This window comes from Pelobates fuscus, chromosome 1 (genome assembly GCF_036172605.1).
Source record: "Pelobates fuscus isolate aPelFus1 chromosome 1, aPelFus1.pri, whole genome shotgun sequence".
NCBI lineage: Eukaryota > Metazoa > Chordata > Amphibia > Anura > Pelobatidae > Pelobates > Pelobates fuscus.
The window spans coordinates 422,391,700-422,416,504 of NC_086317.1; the positions used below are offsets into that span (position 1 = coordinate 422,391,700).

Here is a 24,805-nt window from a genome sequence, read left to right on the forward strand (position 1 = left end):
AACTCTCTGGGTTAGGACGTTGAGACAGGAGGGCGCCCACTCCTGTCTCAGACGCATCAACCTCAAGAATGAATGGTAAGGCAGGGTTAGGGTGTGCCAGTATAGGGGCAGCAGCAAAGGCGACTTTGAGAGACTCAAAGGCAGTAATGGCTTCCTGTGACCAATGCTGTGGATCAGCATCTCTCCTGGTCATGTCCGTGAGAGGTTTAACCAAGGAAGAAAAGTTGCGTATGAACTTCCGATAATAATTGGCGAAGCCCAGAAACCGTTGTATAGAGCGAAGACCCGTAGGTCGAGGCCATTTAAGTACAGCCGAAAGTTTCTCCGGATCCATAGAGAATCCAGTATCTGAGATAACATATCCCAAGAATGTAACCTGTTTGCAGTGAAACTCACATTTCTCCAATTTGCAGAACAGACTATTTTCTCTAAGTCTCTGTAGAACACGAGAAACGTCTGCGTGATGGTTCTCGAGAGATGTGGAATGGATCAGAATATCATCAAGATAAACCACCACACATTGCTGCAGCATATCTCGCAGGACGTCATTTATAAATTCTTGGAAAACCGCCGGAGCATTGCAAAGACCAAAGGGCATTACTAGGTATTCGTAATGGCCGCTCCTGGTGTTAAATGCGGTTTTCCATTCGTGGTCCTCTTTTATCCGGACGAGATTATATGCCCCTCTCAGATCAAGTTTGGTGAAGACCGTTGCTTCCTTAAGGCGGTCAAATAATTCCGTGATTAATGGAATGGGGTAGGCATTCTTAATAGTAATGCGATTGAGACCCCTATAGTCGATACAGGGTCTCAACTCGCCATCTTTTTTCTTTACAAAGAAAAAGCCGGCCCCGGCAGGAGAAGATGACTTCCGAATAAAACCCTTAGACAGTGCATCGGTAACATACTCCTCCATGGCTCGATTTTCTGCTACAGACAGTGGGTAAATCCGGCCCCGGGGAGGATTGGTACCCGGTTGGAGTTCGATACCACAGTCATACGGACGGTGTGGTGGCAGAACGCTGGCTTGACCCTTGTCAAATACATCTTGGAATTCTTGGTACTCAGCGGGTAAGGAAGAGGCCGAACATGCGCCCAGAACTTTGACCGGTTTCTGGAGACAGGACAATGTGCATTGCTGGGACCATGATAATATCTCAGCTTTGCGCCAATCAATTGTGGGGTTATGCTTCTGTAACCAAGGGTATCCCAAAACAACCTGGTAATATGGAGAGGAAATGACCTGGAATTGGGTCGTCTCATGATGTAGAGCCCCTACAGCCAGAGATATGGGCACGGTTTCTTGGGTCACGAGGGTTGGCTGTATTGGTCTGCCATCGATGGCTTCGAAGGCTAGTGGGGAGTTGCGAGACTGTAAGGGTATAGAGTGCTTTGCTGCAAATGCACAATCTATAAACAAGCCTGCGGCCCCAGAATCAAGTAACGCCCGGGTTTCAATGGATGAATCAGACCAGGAGAGGATAACAGGCACCAAGGGTTTGTGCACACATATCTCTGGGTCTGCAGAAAGACCACCCAAGATCTGCCCCTGACAGTATCTTGGGTACGGACCCTTTGCCGGACGGATCGGGCAAAACTTTAACATGTGACCGTGGTGTCCGCAGTATAGGCACAGGCCCTCCCTCCTCCTAAAGGCTCTCTCCTCGGCCGAGAGGCGTGAGAAGCCTAACCGCCTTGGCTCCACACAGACAGAGGACTCAGGACCAGGAGGCAAGGGAGGTGAGGGAGGTGGGCAAGAAAAGCTCGGTGTCAAATTTACAAGAGGCCTCCGCAGGCGCTCCTTGGATGAGGATCTCTCTCGGAGTCTGATGTCAATGAGGGTGACAAATGATATCAGTTCCTCGAGATCTTTAGGTAGTTCTCTGGCTGCAATCTCATTTTTAAACACATCGGAGAGACCTTGTGCAAAGGCAGCCACAAGAGTCTCGTTGTTCCAGCCACCCTCTGCTGCCATGGTACGGAATTCACTGGCATACTCGACAATAGTTTTTGTGCCCTGAGAATTAGACATGAGTAGTTCGGCAGTAGGGGTGGAGCGAGCTGGAATATCAAAAACCCTATTGAAGGATGCAACAAATTCAGGGTAATTGTAAATAATAGGCTTCTCCGCCTCCCAGAGAGGTTTTGCCCAAGCTAGGGCCTTTTCAGACAGCAAAGAAATCATGAAGTGAACTTTGTCACTGTCTGTAGGAAATGCCTGGGGCAGGGTTTCAAGGTATCCTTTAACCTGATTTATAAATTCTCTGCACTGTGCTGGGTCGCCCCCAAAATGCTGAGGGAGCGGGACAGACCCAGTCATTTCTCTAGCCGCTACAGGTTTGGAGGTTACAACCGGTGCTAGAACAGGAAGTGAGGCAGAGGCGACCGCAATCGCAGGCTGGCCGGGTACTGGATCCAGATGGGCATACTGGTCCAAATGGTGGTTCTGCTGGTCCCACTGGGTAAGCAGGTTAGATATAGGTGTCTTGCCTGTACCATCTGTATTCATGGCCCTTGCGTAATGTCAGGGACCAGGAACCAGACAGAGACAGAAGTAGATGCAAACACACCTTTATTAATAAATAACAAATAATAAACAAAAGCAAAGTCCAGGAATCAAGCAGGGGTCAGTCACCAGAGCGGGTAGTCAGACAAGCCAGGATCAGGAGCACGGAGAGCAGCGGAGTCAGGAACAAGGCCGGAGTCAGGAACCAGGATCAAACAGGAAACACAGGAACAAGGAGACTTCTGGGAAACAGGAAACCACGCAAGGGCAAGGAGGTTCTGGGCTTAGCTGCTTAAATAGGCTGAACTGATTAGCAGCAGGGTGATTACTACTCACAGGTGAGTAACCGTGGCAACAAGCAGAAGCAGCTCATAGTAATAGCAGCTGCAAACTCAATCACTGAAACAGAAAGGTTTGCTGTTAGAAACAGCAAAGAAACCCTGACAGAAATGTAGCAACGCAGAAACTGTTCCAGTGTTTGGTTAGCTCGTTCCGCTGCACCATTGGATTGCGGGTGGTAGGCCGAGGAGAAGGAAAGCTGAATTCCCATTTGCGTACAAAAAGCTCTCCAAAATCTGGACACGAACTGGCTACCCCTATCTGAGACTATCACTTTGGGTAACCCATGCAAACGAAAGATCTCCCGACCAAAAATTGTTGCAAGTTCCTGGGAAGTTGGTAGTTTTTTCAAGGGAATGCAATGCGACATCTTCGAGAATCGGTCAACAACCATGAGAACGACTGTATTGCCACGAGAGACCGGAAGATCTACGATAAAATCCATGGACAAGTGGGTCCAGGGTCGTTCACCATTAGGTATGGTTTGCAGGAGACCCACTGGAGGGCGTCGTGGGGTTTTGTTTTGAGCGCACACAGGACAGGCAGCTACAAAAGCGGTGACATCCGAACGGAGACTAGGCCACCAAAATTGCCGGGATACGGACCAGATTAACTGGTTTTTGCCTGGATGTCCAGCTGCTTTGGAGTCGTGGTATGTACTCAATAGTTTCGTACGGAGGTTAATAGGTACAAAACAACGGCCATTAGGTTTCTCTGGAGGAGCATTACTTTGTTCAGCCAGAATCTCCTCGCCTAGGGGTGAGGTGAGGTTAGTACGGATGGTTGCCAGTATATGGTCCGGAGGAATCACAGGAGTAGGGGTTATCTCCTCTCTAGATGGAGGGGAGAGCTGTCGAGACAAGGCATCAGCCTGGATGTTTTTTGTACCGGGCAAGTAAGAAACCACATAATTGAATCTTGATAGGAAGAGAGCCCATCTAGCTTGCCGGGGGGAAAGTCGCTTAGCTTCAGAAAGATATGTTAGATTCTTGTGGTCTGTGAGTATGAGGATTGGCACTGAAGTACTCTCAAGAAGGTGCCTCCATTCTTTGAGAGCTAAAATTATGGCTAGAAGTTCTCTATCACCAATCTGGTAGTTGCATTCCGCCGGGTTCAATTTCCTCGAGAAATACCCGCACGGATGCCTGGAACTCTCTGGGTTAGGACGTTGAGACAGGAGGGCGCCCACTCCTGTCTCAGACGCATCGACCTCAAGAATGAATGGTAAGGCAGGGTTAGGGTGTGCCAGTATAGGGGCAGCAGCAAAGGCGACTTTGAGAGACTCAAAGGCAGTAATGGCTTCCTGTGACCAATGCTGTGGATCAGCATCTCTCCTGGTCATGTCCGTGAGAGGTTTAACCAAGGAAGAAAAGTTGCGTATGAACTTCCGATAATAATTGGCGAAGCCCAGAAACCGTTGTATAGAGCGAAGACCCGTAGGTCGAGGCCATTTAAGTACAGCCGAAAGTTTCTCCGGATCCATAGAGAATCCAGTATCTGAGATAACATATCCCAAGAATGTAACCTGTTTGCAGTGAAACTCACATTTCTCCAATTTGCAGAACAGACTATTTTCTCTAAGTCTCTGTAGAACACGAGAAACGTCTGCGTGAACGTTCTCGAGAGATGTGGAATTTTCTGCTACAGACAGTGGGTAAATCCGGCCCCGGGGAGGATTGGTACCCGGTTGGAGTTCGATACCACAGTCATACGGACGGTGTGGTGGCAGAACGCTGGCTTGACCCTTGTCAAATACATCTTGGAATTCTTGGTACTCAGCGGGTAAGGAAGAGGCCGAACATGCGCCCAAAACTTTGACCGGTTTCTGGAGACAGGACAATGTGCATTGCTGGGACCATGATAATATCTCAGCTTTGCGCCAATCAATTGTGGGGTTATGCTTCTGTAACCAAGGGTATCCCAAAACAACCTGGTAATATGGAGAGGAAATTACCTGGAATTGGGTCGTCTCATGATGTAGAGCCCCTACAGCCAGAGATATGGGCACGGTTTCTTGGGTCACGTGGGTTGGCTGTATTGGTCTGCCATCGATGGCTTCGAAGGCTAGTGGGGAGTTGCGAGACTGTAAGGGTATAGAGTGCTTTGCTGCAAATGCACAATCTATAAACAAGCCTGCGGCCCCAGAATCAAGTAACGCCCGGGTTTCAATGGATGAATCAGACCAGGAGAGGATAACAGGCACCAAGGGTTTGTGCACACATATCTCTGGGTCTGCAGAAAGACCACCCAAGATCTGCCCCTGACAGTATCTTGGGTACGGACCCTTTGCCGGACGGATCGGGCAAAACTTTAACATGTGACCGTGGTGTCCGCAGTATAGGCACAGGCCCTCCCTCCTCCTAAAGGCTCTCTCCTCGGCCGAGAGGCGTGAGAAGCCTAACCGCCTTGGCTCCACACAGACAGAGGACTCAGGACCAGGAGGCAAGGGAGGTGAGGGAGGTTCGGGTGGGCAAGAAAAGTTCGGTGTCAAATTTACAAGAGGCCTCCGCAGGCGCTCCTTGGATAAGGATCTCTCTCGGAGTCTGATGTCAATGAGGGTGACAAATGATATCAGACAGCAAAGAAATCATGAAGTGAACTTTGTCACTGTCTGTAGGAAATGCCTGGGGCAGGGTTTCAAGGTATCCTTTAACCTGATTTATAAATTCTCTGCACTGTGCTGGGTCGCCCCCAAAATGCTGAGGGAGCGGGACAGACCCAGTCATTTCTCTAGCCGCTACAGGTTTGGAGGTTACAACCGGTGCTAGAACAGGAAGTGAGGCAGAGGCGGCCGCAATCGCAGGCTGGCCGGGTACTGGATCCAGATGGGCATACTGGTCCAAATGGTGGTTCTGCTGGTCCCACTGGGTAAGCAGGTTAGGTATAGGTGTCTTGCCTGTACCATCTGTATTCATGGCCCTTGCGTAATGTCAGGGACCAGGAACCAGACAGAGACAGAAGTAGATGCAAACACACCTTTATTAATAAATAACAAATAATAAACAAAAGCAAAGTCCAGGAATCAAGCAGGGGTCAGTCACCAGAGCGGGTAGTCAGACAAGCCAGGATCAGGAGCACGGAGAGCAGCGGAGTCAGGAACAAGGCCGGAGTCAGGAACCAGGATCAAACAGGAAACACAGGAACAAGGAGACTTCTGGGAAACAGGAAACCTCGCAAGGGCAAGGAGGTTCTGGGCTTAGCTGCTTAAATAGGCAGAACTGATTAGCAGCAGGGTTGATTACTACTCACAGGTGAGTAACCGTGGCAACAAGCAGAAGCAGCTCATAGTAATTGCAGCTGCAAACTCAATCACTGAAACAGAAAGGTTTGCTGTTTAAAACAGCAAAGAAACCCTGACAGGCTGGAGCTGAGGCCACTCGGATTACAAGCGTTTTGACCCCCTGAGAAGGCACATCAGCACAGCTACATCTGAGGCCTACCCGAGTGGTGAGTGAGGTGGACGGCCGCCTCCTCGCTATCCTGCCCTGCGGTTTTCCTTCAGAGCTCAGACGCCACACGGTAAGGGCTCCGTATCCCCACCCTTGGACCGGTGGGGGTCATCCCGGTCCCAGGAGACTGTCTCCGCGACCTGTAATACCTGGGTCTGAGAGGGCTCCACGCAACCAAAATGGCGGAAGCAGCAGGCAAACCTGAAATGGCGGCGCAACCAGGGACCACCAGGTCTCAGCAGATCCGATTCCTTGAGGCTGTCCAGACGGTTGAAAAGCAGAGGGGCCCCTCACTACAGCGAAGTCACCGACTTACTGACCCACAGACGGGGATTCCCTTGCTCCTGCGGCAATGTGCAATCGGGACCTGCCACCCGGTCCATCACTATGCAACGCTGCTAACCCTGCCGACCTACACGACACCCTCGCATTTCAGCTGAATCCAGTAGAGAATCGGGCACACAAAAGGGATCAAACACTGGGAGTGCACCCACCCCTCTTACCACTAGTCACACTGGACTCACTCCTACCATGCCAAGGACTCTGCAGATCGGGGGTTGGATGAGCATGAACTGCCAGGGGGACTCTCTCAAGGTCTGGGCTGCAGTCATAGGGGATGGCTCCTGTCACTCTTGCCATCTATGCAACCCGATGCTCTCTTTTAACAACTTATACAGTTAAAACCACTTGCATAGCTTAAGCCTTGTCTATCATTTATTTTTATATTAATTTAGTTATGCATTGAGTCATAGATACAAATCCAGCAAAGCAACTGTTTTAGCATATCTTGAAGCTTGATGTTTAACCTACTCTAACTACACTAACATAGCTAATCTAGCATTGTTAAGCATTAATAGTTTTATTTACTTTTACTCTGACAATATAACCGTTTAGTCAAGCTTGCTATAAAAATATAGAAAAATGTGCGGATTTTCATGCCACTGCCTAACTTTCGTAAATCCAGCAATACACTGTTGTGGTGTCTGTTGATACCCTGTAACCACCTGCACAACAAAAATAAAGAATATAAAAAAGAAAAATATAGAGACAAGACTGTTGAAAATGGCAATCGCTTTTGTTGGCAATTACCGGGAGTTTACAAAAATCAAATGTATTCGAGTGATAATTGTTGTATAATCCTTCTCTCACCACCAATACTTCCAATTGGTATCCTTTTGAGAGAAATCCACTCTGCGTTGTGTTTTAATAGTGAATGTAATATCCCTGTGTCACCTCTTCCAAGAACTAACATATATCTTTATCCCCTTGTCCAGATAAATATATGACTAGCACTACTAAGGTATTCTACCCGATATTACAAATAAACAGCCAACACCATAGTTCTTACCAGAGAGAAATCTTTACTTAGAATCTGCCCAATTAAATATTACAGAAGAAGAATGGTACAGAGTTATAGTTAAAATACATTCATAACACTCATACATTCCATCTATCTAATAATATCGGCTACATTGTGTATGTGCTGTGAGATGTTGTGTGCAGCATGTGTGTCTTACCAAACCTAATCTAATGTGATGTCAGTATCTTCTATTTTTAAAGGAATTGGTTCCCATGTTGTAAATAGCAAACTCCTCAGCTCAATTGATATGTAAAATGTGATTTACTTTCCCAAGGCCCAAAGTGTTATCTATCCTGTTATTTTATTTAAGTGTTAACTTTCCCAGCCATCCCTTTTCCTCTAACCTAATGTGTGATTTCCTAGATAGAGACTATAGGTGCCTTTCAGGTGCTGTATCTTTCCAACTATCTAAACAGAAACTCCCTTTGAAGATAATTCCTGACCTTCCATACACACAGACTTAATCAAGCACATATTAAACAGATATATATAATATTTTCCCCAACAATAATCAGCAGCTTCTGAAATTATATATGTCTTCGACGGAGAGTTAGAGGTTTCTGTATAAATTTATTTTTATTATTATTTCACGTAAATGATACAAAGACAACGAGATATATCTGTAAAAGTCTCAAAGACTGTGATTGCGTTGATTGACATGTGTTCTAGATTAACAGTACACGTACCATTCTAGGTAAATCATAAAAATAGGCATTAGTATACAGTCTGAGTACTAATTCACTATCATTATACAGATACAGACATGTACCGACTTTAAACAAAACAGTGTGGGCAGTAGATAAACAATTTGACATGAGGGCCTCCCCCTTCTATATGCAATCATAAATAAAAGAAAAGAAAAAGAAAATTCTCTCAAGTAATTAGGTCAGTCCTTTCCCATTATCAGGGTATTTCAATAGCCACTTGTTCCATATCTTATAGAAGAGATATCCCTTACTTCTAACGTTATAGTATCTTCTTTCCATTAAGCATTGGTATGCAATATTATTTTTAACCTTAAACCAAGCAGGATGTTCCTCATCCTTCCAGTATCTCGCTATTACCAGTTTCACCGCCATCAAGATAATAATCGCCAATGTTATATTAAAAAATTAAAGATGGGCCAAATCGAATTTAAAAAGCGCAATTTCTAGAGTCACTGGAATTAAGGATCCTGTCAGATTAGAAATTAGTGTAAAGGCTTTGGTCCAAAGGTTCTTAATTTTCTTACAAGACCACCACATGTGAAGTAGAGTGCCCTGATCTTCCTTACATCTCCAGTAGACTAAATTATCTTTAGCCCCAAATTTAAACAGAATTTATGGGGAGTAGTGCCATCTCTGTGCCAGTTTAAAATTGAATTCCTGAATGGAAAGACAGTGAATACATTTCTGAATTATAATCCAACTATCCGGCCACTTAGTCTTAATTGAGTAGTTGTTTAACCCCTTAAGGACACATGACGTGTGACATGTCATGATTCCCTTTTATTCCAGAAGTTTGGTCCTTAAGGGGTTAATTCGCTCCCCCACCTTTCTAAGGCCTTATTTTAAACCTGTGTATTTCCTACATCCAAGAAGACATGCCATGCCCTGTTTTTCTTTTTTTTAGCTCATTATTTAACAATTTATCAATCTGGCTCTTAACTTTTTGTCCTTATTAAAATATAAATAGGTATTAACATAATGTTTAATTCTAATGATGGAAAAGTAATCTCTGTCTGATACACCATATTCTTCTTTAAGTTGGCCTAATTTTTAAAATGTATTATTAGTATAGAGATCACAAATTTGTAGATTTTTACCTTGGAGACCTGAAGTAAGTTTCATATCTATAATATTATATTTTATAATCTCTAAACGTTGAGAGAAAACATCTATCCATTAAGCCATATCTCTTTTTAAATTGAAACAATGTATGTATTACACTATCTAGAATTTTAGATTTGTTTTTCTGCATGATGAGATTTTCTTGTTTTCGTGTGGATCCATGGAAGAATCTCTAAATTATCAAACTCTATCATAGCTTGTTCTATTTCATACCATACGGGAGATCTGATATTTTTTTCTTGTATCGGAAGAGCTTAAACTATAAGGTGAGCTTGGTGCTATACATATCTGGATAATCGTTATCCCCTACTTTTTTCTTACTTTGTAATAATCTCCTTGAAATTCTTGTTCTCTTTCCTACCCATATATAATCATCAGCAAGGGTTTGAAATTGTTTTAGATAGTAAATTGGAACTTTCAATGGTAACATTCTAAAATTGTAGATCCAAATAGGTAGTATGTATGCTTTGATTACATTCATTCTTCCCATCCATGATGTAGATGCATTTTTCCATTCTTTCAATTTGGCGTTTAGATCTCTTACTAAAAGATCATAGTTGACCTCAAATTATAATTTCTATATTGGGAGGTATCATTATACCAAGATTTTATTTTTATTTTTTAAATACTTTATTTTTGCATTGGTAGTGTCACGGTAATATACCCCAACACGCAGGAATAGTCCAGACAGTCAAGAGACAAGAAACCAGGATTCGTCTTACCGGACCTTAGAATGGCCGGACTAGACGAGTACAAGAAAAGACAGATTCCAGAACAAGCCAAGGTCAGGGGAACGGAGAGACAGCGTAAAGTAGAACAAGCCGAGGACTGGTACACAGAAGACAAACCAGCGGATAAACAAGCAAGGAAAAAGAGAGAGCGGAGTCAGGAACAAAGCCAAGGTCAAGCACCAAAAAACCAACTGAACGATACAAGCACTAAAGGGAACTGGACAGAAACCACGATAGGGCAAGGTGCAAAGGAAACAGGTGAGTATAAATACCCTAATGTTCACTTTGATTGGCCCCTGTCATATCCACGCCCCCAAAACGTGAGTGTATGGGGAACGTGGCATGACAGGGGCCAATGGGAGACTGATTCTAATTTTGTCTCCCACTGTCCCTTTAAGAGCGCGCCCGAGATGCGCGGCGCGCTCTTAGTGTCAGGCGGGACACGTGACCGCTTCTCGCGGTCACTGCCCGCCCGACTGATCTCGTCGTTGGATGAGCCGCGCGCGGCTCGTGCAGGAGCAGGACCGCGCGCGGCGAGGAGAGAGGACCCCGGCCGGCCCCTGGAGAGGGTAAGTACTGCTACAGTACCCCACCCTGAAGACACGCCCACCGGGCGGGGAGGAGCAGGCCTGGCAGGAAAGCGAGCGTGGAAAGAACGCACAAGGCGAGGAGCGTGAACAGCGCCAGCGGAAATCCAACTGCGTTCCTCAGACCCATAGCCCTTCCAATGTACCAGATATTGGAGGCGACCCCGAAGAAAACGAGAGTCAAGTATAGCAGCCACTTCAAATTCCTCATGGCCCTCCACAGAAACCGGAGGGGGAGGAGGGACATGCCGAGTATAACGGTTGCACAGGAGGGGTTTTAACAAGGAGGTATGAAACACGTTAGGAATGCGTAGATTCCTAGGAAGATCCAAGGCATACGAGACAGGATTAACCACATGCAAGATACCAAAAGGACCAATAAAACGAGGAGCCAACTTCATAGAAGGCACACGAAGACGAATATTGCGAGTAGAAAGCCAAACCCGGTCCCCCACAGCATAGGATGGAGCCGCCCTGCGATGCTTGTCTGCCTGAACCTTCTGGCGAGCAGCGGAAGCCACCAAAGAACACTGAACCTGCTCCCAAGTATTACGTAAACCAGCCAAATGTTCATCCAGAGCTGGCATGCCCTGTAAGGAGAATGCAGCTGGAAGAACCACGGGATGCCGGCCATAAACAACGTAAAAAGGGCTGTTACCGGAGGATTCATGAGCAGCATTATTACGAGCAAACTCAGCCCAAGGAAGAAGGTCAGCCCAATTGTTCTGATGGTGGGACACGAAACAACGAAGATACTGCTCTAGAGATTGGTTGGCACGTTCAGCAGCTCCATTAGACTGGGGGTGGTAAGCGGAAGAAAACGAGAGGGAGATACCCATCTCTGAACAAAACGTTTTCCAGAATCTGGAGATAAACTGGCTACCCCTATCGGACACGATCGAAGTGGGAATACCATGCAACCGAAACACCTCCCTGGCAAAGATAGAGGCAAGTTCCTTGGATGATGGCAATTTGACAAGAGACACAAAATGAGCCATCTTAGAAAAACGATCCACAATCATCAGGATGACAGTTTTACCATTCGAAGGAGGTAATTCAACAATAAAATCCATGGATAGATTGGACCACGGCCTCTCGGGTATGGGCAACGGATGCAACAACCCACAAGGAACTCTGTGGGAGGACTTCATACTAGCACAAGTAGTACAGGCATTAACGTAATCGGTGACGTCCTTGCGTAAGGAAGCCCACCAGAAATATCTAGAAACTGCTGAGAACGTTTTAGAAATACCAGGGTGTCCAGCAGTTCTAGTGTCATGATATAATGACATAATGTCTCGTCTCTCGGGTATATCAACGAACAGTTTATCAGCAGGCCTCTCCCCAGGAGCCATGTTTTGTTTAGCCTGTATAGTTTGTAAGAGGGAAGAAGAAATAGAAAGAACAGTAGTAGCTATTATTCTGTCGGGAGGAATGACAGGGGTAACATCAATTTCTAGTTTGTCAGTAGTCTCGAATTGTCTGGACAGAGCGTCAGCTTTAGTATTACGATCACCTGGTCTGTATGTGATTATGTAATTAAAACGAGACAAAAACAGAGACCACCTGGCCTGCCTAGAAGACAATCTTTTAGCTTCACTAAGGTAGGAGAGGTTTTTGTGATCCGTTAAAATGAGGATGGGATCCCTAGTACCTTCTAGTAGATGTCTCCATTCCTTGAGCGCCAAAATGATAGCAAGGAGTTCACGATTGCCTACATCATAATTCTTCTCTGCTTTGGACATCTGTCTGGAAAAGAAGCCACAAGGGTGTAATGGCTTTTCAGGTGAATCTCTTTGAGACAAGATAGCACCTACCCCAATCTCAGAAGCATCAACTTCAAGAATAAAGGGTAGTGAAGGGACAGGATGCTGTAAAATAGGGGCAGAGGCAAATGAAGCCTTCAGGAATTCAAAGGCCTCAAGTGCTTCTGGTTTCCAGACATGAGTATTTCCATCCTTCTTGGTCATTCTGGTTATAGGTGCTACAATGGCAGAAAACCCTTTAATAAAACGCCTATAATAATTTGAAAACCCCAGAAAACGCTGAATGGCTTTCAAACCCTGAGGTAGCGGCCATTCCATAATGGCAGAAAGTTTCTTGGGATCCATACGAAACCCCTTGGCAGAGATTATATAACCCAAGAATTGGACTTCTGATTGATCAAATGAACATTTTTCGAGTTTGCAATAGAGACCGTTAACAAGAAGAGTTCTCAACACTAATTTAACATGCATGTGATGAGTCTGTAAATCAGTAGAATAAATGAATATGTCGTCCAAGTATACTATTACGAATGTATGTATATATTGACGTAGGACATCATTAATAAATTCTTGAAAAACTGCTGGGGCGTTACAAAGGCCAAAGGGCATCACAGTATATTCGTAGTGACCACTCCTGGTATTGAATGCGGTCTTCCATTTGTGATCCTTTTTGATACGTATGAGATTGTAAGCACCCCTAAGGTCCAATTTAGTAAAAACCGTGGCATGTTTAAGCCTATCAAATAGTTCCGTGATCAAAGGTATGGGGTACGCATTTTTGACGGTGATTTTATTTAGGCCCCTATAGTCAATACAAGGCCTTAATTCGCCATCTTTCTTAGATACAAAGAAGAAACCAGCCCCTGCCGGGGAAGAGGATCTTCTTATAAATCCCTTTTCTAAAGATTCCTTAATATAATCCTCCATAACCAGATTCTCCTGAGGAGATAAAGGATATATTCTCCCTTTGGGAGGCATAGTACCAGGTAGTAAATTAATAGCACAGTCGTAAGGCCTGTGAGGTGGCAACTTTTCAGCCTCCCTTTTATCAAAAACAGATTTAAGAGACAAGTACTGAGGGGGTATGACCGTAGGCACGGGAGGAATATTAGTAGAATTCAAAGGGGTGATTTTAACAATACAAGACTCTTGGCAAGCATCACTCCAAGAAACTATTTGTCCTGACTCCCAATCAATAGTGGGATTATGAGTACGCAACCAAGGATACCCTAACACGAGGTGAGAGGAAGGAGAAGTAATGATCTGAAACCGAATGGTTTCAGAGTGTAACACCCCTGTAGACATATGAAGTGGTACAGTTTCATGTGTGATAACTGGAGAGCATAATGGTCTACCATCTATGGCCTCAACGGCCAAGGGTGTCTCCCTCTCTCTAGTGGGTATGTTATTCTCCTTGACAAAACTGGAATCTATAAAGTTTTCGGCCGCTCCGGAATCAACCAGGGCTAATATATTCCCTGCTATGCAGTTACTACCAAGGTGCAGGGAAACAGGGAGAAGCAATTTATTAAGAGGCAACTGTGAGGACTCTGATGTCACACCCAAGGCCAGTCCTCTTTACGGTCTTAGGTGCGATAGTTTCCCGGACGCACGGGACATTCTTGTCTCATATGGTCCCTCCTACCACAATAAAGGCAAAGTCCCTCCTTTCTCCTATTTTCAGCGTCAGTAAGTTTGGCAACCCCTAACTGCATAGGTTCCTCCTCTGACCCTTTAGATCCCTCGGGAGTCTCAGCTCTAGGTGGATTAACGGGGACAAAGCGTCTATTTCTGGACCTGGTATATAACCTGTCACGGATCCTGTTATCTATATCGATGAGATAGTCAATAAGGTCCTCTAGGGGTACAGGGAGGTCCTTAGCTGCTACCTCATCCAACATAGTTTCAGACAGACCTTCCATAAACGCAGTAGTAAGCCCATTGTTAGTCCAATCTACCTGTGAGGCAAGGGTACGGAACTGAATAGCATAATCGGCTACAGATTTAGATCCTTGCTTAATTCTCATTAACGCCCTGGCGGCATTTTTTGACCTTTTAGTCGTGTCAAATGTTCTACGAAACGCTGTGAGGAAGCTATTGAAGTCGTGTACCATAGGTCCATTAGCCTCCCAAATTGGATTTGCCCATTCAAGTGCCTTATCCGTAAGCTGGTGCATAAGAAAACCCACCTTAGATCTATCAGTGGGAAATGAACGTGGGTACATTTCAAAGTGGAATTCCACTTGATTAAGGAATCCCCTACATGTCTTAGCGTCCCCTCCATACCTAGGTGGCGGGGTTAGATGTGCTGAAGCATTAGGCATATTAGCTGTGTCTGGTATAGGGGTTACAGGAGGCGCAGGTACAGGTACCGGAGCTGATCTGGATAACAGTGTCTGGATGGCTTGAGCCATTTGATCCATACGGTGATCCTGTTCTGCGAATCTAGCCTCATGAGTGGCCATCTGTTGTCCTAAACCTGCGGGGTCCATGGCCCTATCGTAATGTCACGGTAATATACCCCAACACGCTGGAATAGTCCAGACAGTCAAGAGACAAGAAACCAGGATTCGTCTTACCGGACCTTAGAATGGCCGGACTAGACGAGTACAAGAAAAGACAGAGTCCAGAACAAGCCGAGGTCAAGGGAACGGAGAGACAGCGTAAAGTAGAACAAGCCGAGGACTGGTACACAGAAGACAAACCAGCGGATAAACAAGCAAGGAAAAAGAGAGAGCGGAGTCAGGAACAAAGCCAAGGTCAAGCACCAAAAAACCAACTGAACGATACAAGCACTAAAGGGAACTGGACAGAAACCACGATAGGGCAAGGTGCAAAGGAAACAGGTGAGTATAAATACCCTAATGTTCACTTTGATTGGCCCCTGTCATATCCACGCCCCCAAAACGTGAGTGTATGGGGAACGTGGCATGACAGGGGCCAATGGGAGACTGATTCTAATTTTGTCTCCCACTGTCCCTTTAAGAGCGCGCCCGAGATGCGCGGCGCGCTCTTAGTGTCAGGCGGGACACGTGACCGCTTCTCGCGGTCACTGCCCGCCCGACTGATCTCGTCGTTGGATGAGCCGCGCGCGGCTCGTGCAGGAGCAGGACCGAGGAGAGAGGACCCCGGCCGGCCCCTGGAGAGGGTAAGTACTGCTACAGGTAGGTAGTTAAAAAGAGATATACTCCAAGGCTTGAGCAGAAGCCAATGTTCACAAGTAGTGATGTCCCGAACAGTTCGCCGGGAACCGTTCGCCGGCGAACATAGCGTGTTCGCGGTTGTGAACATGTGCGATGTTTGGTCCGCCCCCTATTCGTCATCATTGAGTAAACTTTGACCCTGTACCTCACAGTCAGCAGACACATTCCAGCTAATCAGCAGCAGACCCTCCCTCCCAGACCCTCCCACCTCCATGACGAATAGGGGGTGGACCGAACATCGCGCGTGTTCTCGACTGCGAACACGCTATGTTCGCCGGCAACTGCTCGGGACATCACTATTCACAAGTGTATCACACATAGTATCGTTTATACTTAAAAAGATCATTGAGTGATAATGCATGTTAGTGTCATTTGAAGTTCTGTACCGTAGTAGTCTGCCAGTATTTTACAATTAATATGCATAATAATATACCAAGATATTGTATCCCATTAGTGGCCCATTGAAAGCGGCAATTACATTTTAATGAAATTAACTCCGCTTTCCTGATTATAAAGGGTTGCCTTGTAATTTAAAGCCTTGTAATTTATCCACGTTTAATTTGTAATTAGACACATTTCCATAGATATTTAAAATGTTCAACAAGGATTTAAGAGAACTATGAGGTGAAGATAATGTTAAGATAATATCTGCATAAACCGAAAGTTTGAATTCCCGAAAGCCTGCGTTGACTCCTTTAATTGTTGAATCTAGTCTAATCCTCTGGAGGAGAAGTTTGAGGGCGATTATGTAAAGCAAGGGAGCCAAAGGGCATCCTTGCCTCGTTCCGTTTCTAATTTGAAAAAAAAAACAGTAGTAAAACCTGGGCCTGAAATGTTTGCGGATGGAATTGAATAAATACCCTTAATGATTGCAAACAATTTTCAGAGTCTCCTCCAGGAACGTTGACCCTGTCAAAGGCTTTTTCGGCATCAAGTGACAGGGTCAACATGAGTAGTCCTTTAGCCCTGGCCAGATCGATCAAATCGATAACTTTCCTAGTATTATCATTTGAGTGTCTATTCTGGATGAATCCTACCTGATCTTGGTGTATTAAATATGAGATAATTCCTTTCCATCTATTAGCTATTATGGAAGAATTTGATTTTGTATCTACATTTATAAGTGAGATTGGCCAATAATTAATAACTCGGGTGCTATCTTTATCTATTTTTGGTATTGGGACTATTGTTGCTTGTAACATTTAATTCGGGAAAGCTTTAACTTGTCTTACTTCATTAAATAGTTCTGTTAGATATGGAGCAATAATATTTGACATTTAAAAAAAAAGAAAATTTGAAAATCCATCCAGGCCAGGGGTTTTATTCATATTTAATCTAAGAATTGCCTCTTGCACCTCATTGATATTAAATGGGGCTTCTAAAGAGGCAATCTGATCAGGTTTTATAGTTGGTCATTTAAGTTCCTTCAGAAAATCATGCATCTCCTTCCTATTTTGGGATTGGGTCAAAATATTATACAAATCTGAGTAGTACTCCAAAAAGGTTTTGCCTATGTCCTGTGTGCTCTTTCTGTAATTATCTTTACTATTCTTGACTTAGATTGCATTCTTTTGAGTTGATTAGTGAGCAATTTATTTACCCTATTACCTAACTGATAGCATTTCTGTTTAATTTATACCATTACTTTATTAGCTTGCACTATTAAATGTTCTTTAATTTTCAGTATTTGGATTAGTTTTATTAAGAACTTACAACTTAAAAAGTTCTATGTATAATTCTGATATGTTTTTATTAAATTTTTTTTATTGTAAATTTCCATTTTAATAAGGTGGCCCCTAATGACAGATTTATAAGCACACCACGCATTAGTGGCGCTTGTTTCTATATTCCAATTTTGTTTAAATAGGTTTTTATTAATTTCTTCCAGATGCTTAGTATTATTAAAACACTTGTTTTTCATTCTCTACTGATTCCCTCACAAACTGTATGAACATTTGAAATTCAAGATGAGTGGGTCATGATCCGACCATACAAATTAACCAATTTCGCAACCAATACAAACCTTAATGGCCCAGTTGGAAGTTAAAATCATATCTAAACGAGAGTAGGATTGATATTGATTGGAGAAATAAGTAAAATCGTATTCATTTGGATTTAGAACTCTGCTTCTATCCCTTAGAACCTTTCTATTCATGTCAACATCTGGTACACAGTTAAAGTTGCCCATGCATGGGAAGGTTCCCTGAATCATATCTCCTATTTTAGAAAGAATATTGTTAACATAATGAACCTGCCTCTGGTTTGGAGCGTATACATTAAGAATTGTAAATGTCTTAACGTTTAATCTACAGATCAAGAACAAGTATCTACCTTCTATATCTGTCATCTTGAATATCTCTTCATATTTCACACTATTTGAAATCATAATCATGACATCCCTTTTCCCCCCCCCTGGTTAGGAAGAATGCTCCGCAATTGGAAAAAATATATTTTTCAACCTTGGAGCGTCTAGGCCTCTACAGTGAGTTTCTTGTAAACTGCTGACATCTATACGCTCTTTTTTCAACCAATCAAGCAAAGTTAGTCTCTTCTGGGGGATATTTATACCCTGTATGTTTAGAGAGAGAAATTTAAAAACATCTTCCTTTATATGATATATGATATCTAAAAAACAATAGTCATATAGGAAGTCCCCATGCCAAATGTCTCTGTCCACACTTACAATATAAGCATATAACAACATACGGTAATACTTCTTGCTATTCAGGTATATCACCTTCGTGGTGTGATACATCCCCAACACAACTAAATCTAATTCCCTAATTAGCAGGGGTCTTGGTGGTTATCCCCCTCCTCTCTCTCTCTCTTTAGTTATCTTCCCTCCCACTTCCCTCTCTTGCCCCCTTAATCATTCTCTTCTTTTAGGTATCTTAACTCGCTTGCAAGGGGGTATGTCAAAGAAAATATGCTACAAAACGGATAGAAAAGAAGAAGGGAGAGAGGAAATTTTTTTTTTTTTAAATTCTCTCTCTCTATCCTTTTATCCATCATTTGACCATCTCTCTATTATATTAAACTATTTTAAGGCAAGTCAGCTTATATTCTATTGTCTACCCAAATACCTTTTTTATCCAATCTCTAACTTGTGAATTTATTTTTAATCCTCCTTTATTAATACCCTATGATTCCTTCTTTCTGTGACAGGTTATACATATTATAAAAAGACAATTTAAGTTAATTCGTGATGACGTGATGCATTTATAAATATTTAAGTTACGTATATTCATGCTCAACTCTGTTACGCTACTAGGGATGATTTGGGTTGGAACTCAACTGCAGCTTGTAAACTCCCTAATTACAATAGTGAAAAAATGGAGAATCCTTAAGTATCAATACTGTAGCTTTAAGAAAAGAGAGAATCACTGGTAACTTGATTCAACCGAAGTTTTAATAAGAGTTAAACCTAAATGAATTGCATTTAGGCAATAATCCAATAATAAGAATTGCAAGTAATTCAACAACACAAAGTTCAGTATTAAGTATTTCTTCAGAGATGCATTAAGTAACATTAGTTCATGAGAATAATCTTCAATAGGAACAATAATCAATTAGCTGAGAATAGTTGCAAAGCAAGAACAGTTCATAGTGAATAAGCATGATGGGAGTTGTCCTTCATGAGATTAGTAACTTGTAGCAATGAATATATTTGCAGAGCAAGAAACAGTTCATAGTGAATAAGCATGATGGGAGTTGTCCTTCATGAGATTAGTAACTTGTAGCAATGAATATATTTGCAGAGCAAGAAACAGTTCATAGTGAATAAGCATGATGGGAGTTGTCCTTCATGAGATTAGTAACTTGTAGCAATGAATATTTTTGCAATGCAAGAAACAGTTCATAGAATAAATGATTTTGTAATCAATTAGCTGAAAGATATACTTAAGGTTTATATGGGTAGTCCTCCAATAGTCCAGACATATTGTCCACTTGTAAAGTAGCAAAGTTTCCTTTCTCCAGTAATCCTTTATGGCTTGCAGCAATCCTTGCATTTGCTCAAAGGCTGGAAGGGTTTGTCTGGTGCAAGTTTCCCAGTAGCTGAACCTATGGAGCTTCCAGGAGGGACCTCACAGCTCAAACAATCAATCACCAAGCACCCTCCCTCTGGCCCAGTCTCCCTAAATACTGTCAGAGCTGTGTCAGAGGGGGGTGGTGTCAGGCTCCTCACTGCTGAGAACTTAACCCTGAAGTGTTACTCCATGACAAACTCACCAACGGTCATGTGAAATTATTAGTAAGGCATCGCAGCCAGTACTTCTAACATTTTACTAGATTCTCATTCATTTCAGTCTTCAGTTTAAATACTCCTACGTGTAGGTGTATGTACATTAATTTCAACAGCTTTCAACTGTGTTAATACCTGAAATCTTCTTTGTTGTGTGTACTATTTCATATAAGGCATAAATAAGTTGGAGAGAGAGATAATAAAGTAAGAAATAAATAAGTAAATTAAATATACAGTACTCCATATATAAACTAACACATTTAAAAACATCTCCCTCTATACTCCCCCTGCTTCCTTCTGTCCTACCCTCTATTTTTACTACCCCCAATTGTTAGCATCTCTTTTCATTAGAAGTTCACTACGGCGTCCTTCAAATTAATCTTTATCCATTTTTTTCCCTTGTCAATGTCCCAAATAACGTGTGTAATATCATCTAGATGAATAAAGATCTTCATGGAAAGCCCCAATTATATTTTATATTTTTGCTTCTTAATAGATAGTAAGGAATTTAAATGATTTTCCTTTAGATCTTGTTTCCATAGATAAATCCTGGAAAAAAATAAATTCTTTAAATTTCCCTTCTAAAGTGTCCAGAGATTTTGAACCGGACAAGATCTTCTGCCTCTTTTTGAAAGTTGAAAAACAAATAATAACATCTCTTGTTTGTGCATTAGGGATATTTTGGGGTTTAAATACCCTGTGTGCCCTTTCGATGATGTTTGAGTTTTCAGATTCTTGTGGTATGATTGATGCTATAATATCCATCAGATAAGTTTCCAACTAGCTTGACTCTATGTCTTCTGTAATCCCCCTTATTCACAAGTTCTTCCTTCTTGCGCGGTCTTCCGCGTCTGTAACCTAATTTTCTGATACCGCCAGGTCATTTTTATATTTCTTTATCTGTTCGTTGGATTCTTATCTTGTCTTAGATTTATAGAGGTTTTTAAATACTAAGCATACCATGCTAAACAAAAATTAAGCTGTTACTCCAATCACCATGACCACTTCAGTGACGTCAGACGCATGGGCGGAGACGGATCGGCGAAACCCAGGAACAGAGGGGTTGAGGGCCCTGCTCAATGAGCTTACATGCTAGAGGGAGTGGGGTAAAATGACACAAAAAGGTAAGGATAGTATTAGACTAGTGACAGTTGCAGAAGAGGAATCAGTCAGGAGCTATTAACAGTTTAATTGATACGCTTTTATGAAGAAGTGGGTTTTTAACAATTTTTTGAAGGAGTGGAGACTGGGCGAGCATCTAACGGAGGAGGGAAGCGAGTTCCACAGGAACGGTGAGCCCTCGAGAAATCTTGAAGGCGAGCATCAGAGGTGGGAGTACGGACAGAAGATAGACGTAAGTCTTCAGCAGATCGTAAGGGCCTAGACGGGACATACTTGTGTATAAGGGAGGATAGATAGGTGGGAGCAGCATTATGTAGAGATTTAAAAACAAGAACCTGAATTTTAAATTGAGCTCTATATTTTATAGGAACCTATAAAAAAATTAAAGTGACAGTATCAAATTTGTGTATTAATCTGCGGTTGCGTTCCAAATGAAATCCTACATCTAGGCTTTGATTCCATCTAGGTACCTGATGACTGGTAGGGCATACATGTTGATGGCTTTTATCTTGTTCTTGCCATTGAGCTGGGACTTCAGGACCTGTCTGACTCTCTGGAGGTACTTGTCACATCATGTCATGTTCTGTGGAGATGTCTGGCTTTGGCTTCTGGTATCCAGTACTCTTTTTACAATTCTTGTTTAGATTTTCTTGGTTTTTTGGTTTCCTATTCTATGTCTGGTTTTCTTTATGCTGGGTTTTTCTGGGTTCATTCCTGTAATCTGTCCCTGGAATTCCCAGTGTCCAGGATTCCTTTAAATGTTTGTTTTGTTGCCACACCCGTTTGTTTTCCATTTTCCTTTTGTTTCAGTCTGGACCTGCAGCAGTGTTTCAAGTCTCTGCCCTTTCTTCTAGGTTAGTGCTATTGTGGTTTAGTATGGTTCTTTTAGCAAACATTAGGCAGTGTAGGACCTGCCGAATATGGGGTACATTGGCGTTGTGGCAGGCTTATGCAATGTATGATCATATAATGTAACTAAATCCCCATACTGTTAATATATAGTGCTTAGTTATGTCTCCTCTTGTTTTGTCTATTATATCTTGTCTTGTTTAATTTTGTAATCCCAGTCCATGTACAGTCCTGTCATGCCCCTGTTTAGTTAATGTTCCCTTATGTATTGTGTACATGTTCTGGGTTTAGCTTCCTATCCTTCTCTGGTTCTGGGTTCTACTAGTTCTGTCTTGTTTTCATGTTTGGTGCCTGCTCTAGTCTTGCCTTGTTTCTGTACAGGATACATTCTTGCTGCAGAGCCTCCCTATTCAGCTCCTGGGAGGTCTGCTTACTTCATATTTTTAAGTTCCTGGGATTCGCTGTAGCTGTATCAGGCTCCTGGTATGTGGTTACCCTGCACCAGGCCCTGATAATCCATTTCCACGCTGAAGACTCCCAACTTCTCATCAGGCACTCTAGGTTCCCGGTTTCCGTACCGCCACCCGTGACAGTATTTGGATGTTGCCATCTTCCTTGCCTCTTCCTTATGGTTGCCATGTGTTTGTAGTACCCCAAGTACTTGTAGCTGTTCTCAACATCTCCTATTTGACCTTCTGATACTTAAGCTCCTTCTGTCCTGGTCACCTTCCCTCTTTTGCTATCATACACCCACACTTATATAGTGAGAACGATATTCTTGCTGTATAGTTAGTTAGGTGGATCAGTGAGTCAATGTCCAGCTCACTCTTGGCATACATTTTGATGTCGTCCTTATAGAGTAGGTGGCTGATGGTGGCTCCACTCTTGAACCTGTATCCAATTCCACTCTTCATGTGTGTGTGTGTATATATATATATATATATATATATATATATATATATATATATATATATATATATATATATGTGTATAAAGTAAATTTTAAGAAGGACATTAGACTCCATATAAATTCAATCATACTTGTTTGTTCATGAAATTACAAGTCTTGCAGTTTAACCATCTCTTTACACACAAGACTTTTCTTGCCTGATCGGATTTCTGGGTCAGGTAATGCTTTAGTTGATGACAAAGGAAAGTCTTTTCTCCAGTAAGTCACTGTATTACTGGATACAAAAATACTCCATTATTTTCCAACTACGATATTTGAAAAAAGTATTTTTGTTTTTTACAAGAAGAAAAATGCCATGAAAACATATTCTTGTTGAATAGTGATACTTTAAAAAAAATGTACAAATGTACGTCTATAAAGAAAATGTAAAAATATAAAACAGTAAAGCTAAACAGAACTCACTTCCCAAAGATTCCCTGTTTCCATAATCTTTATGTTCCGAACAATATATCCTGGAAAAGATAAAGCAAGAATTACATTTTGAACACTCGTGCTGCCGAAGAAGCAATAAGATATAGGTGCAGGTCAACCAAAATATTATGATTGGTCACTTCAACTCAAAGCAAAGTGCAGTAAACACTGGGCTCCAAAAGGAAAAGTATTTCAGTGGAAGCAATTGCAACAAACTTTACTCATTATAGAAATCTGGATATATTTACAGTCAATTTGCCTTATATGTTTTAGACCTAGTTAATCTTTATTTACAGGGAGTGCAGAATTATTAGGCAAATGAGTATTTTGACCACATCATCCTCTTTATGCATGTTGTCTTACTCCAAGCTGTATAGGCTCGAAAGCCTACTACCAATTAAGCATATTAGCTGATGTGCATCTCTGTAATGAGAAGGGGTGTGGTCTAATGACATCAACACCCTATATCAGGTGTGCATAATTATTAGGCAACTTCCTTTCCTTTGGCAAAATGGGTCAAAAGAAGGACTTGACAGGCTCAGAAAAGTCAAAAATAGTGAGATATCTTACAGAGGGATGCAGCACTCTTAAAATTGCAAAGCTTCTAAAGCGTGATCATCGAACAATCAAGCGTTTCATTCAAAATAGTCAACAGGGTCGCAAGAAGCGTGTGGAGAAACCAAGGCGCAAAATAACTGCCCATGAACTGAGAAAAGTCAAGCGTGCAGCTGCCAAGATGCCACTTGCCACCAGTTTGGCCATATTTCAGAGCTGCAACATCACTGGAGTGCCCAAAAGCACAAGGTGTGCAATACTCAGAGACATGGCCAAGGTAAGAAAGGCTGAAAGACGACCACCACTGAACAAGACACACAAGCTGAAACGTCAAGACTGGGCCAAGAAATATCTCAAGACTGATTTTCTAAGGTTTTATGGACTGATGAAATGAGAGTGAGTCTTGATGGGCAAGATGGATGGGCCCGTGGCTGGATTGGTAAAGGGCAGAGAGCTCCAGTCCAACTCAGACGCCAGCAAGGTGGAGGTGGAGTACTGGTTTGGGCTGGTATCATCAAAGATGAGCTTGTGGGGCCTTTTCGGGTTGAGGATGGAGTCAAGCTCAACTCCCAGTCCTACTGCCAGTTTCTGGAAGACACCTTCTTCAAGCAGTGGTACAGGAAGAAGTCTGCATCCTTCAAGAAAAACATGATTTTCATGCAGGACAATGCTCCATCACACGCGTCCAAGTACTCCACAGCGTGGCTGGCAAGAAAGGGTATAAAAGAAGAAAATCTAATGACATGGCCTCCTTGTTCACCTGATCTGAACCCCATTGAGAACCTGTGGTCCATCATCAAATGTGAGATTAACAAGGAGGGAAAACAGTACACCTCTCTGAACAGTGTCTGGGAGGCTGTGGTTGCTGCTGCACGCAATGTTGAT

At 42.8% G+C, this 24,805-nt stretch overlaps 1 protein-coding gene across 4 annotated transcripts in view; it reads right to left on the reverse strand.

Annotated features, from left to right (window-relative positions):
* LOC134570713 (uncharacterized) overlaps positions 1 to 24,805 on the reverse strand; it is a 124,567-nt gene that overhangs the window by 49,883 nt on the left and 49,879 nt on the right. For all 4 annotated transcript variants that reach the window (XM_063428669.1, XM_063428678.1, XM_063428660.1 and 1 more), the window contains one exon: positions 23,357 to 23,406. In XM_063428669.1, the coding sequence (XP_063284739.1) occupies positions 23,357 to 23,406 (50 nt within the window). The remainder of the gene's footprint in view (positions 1 to 23,356; positions 23,407 to 24,805) is intronic.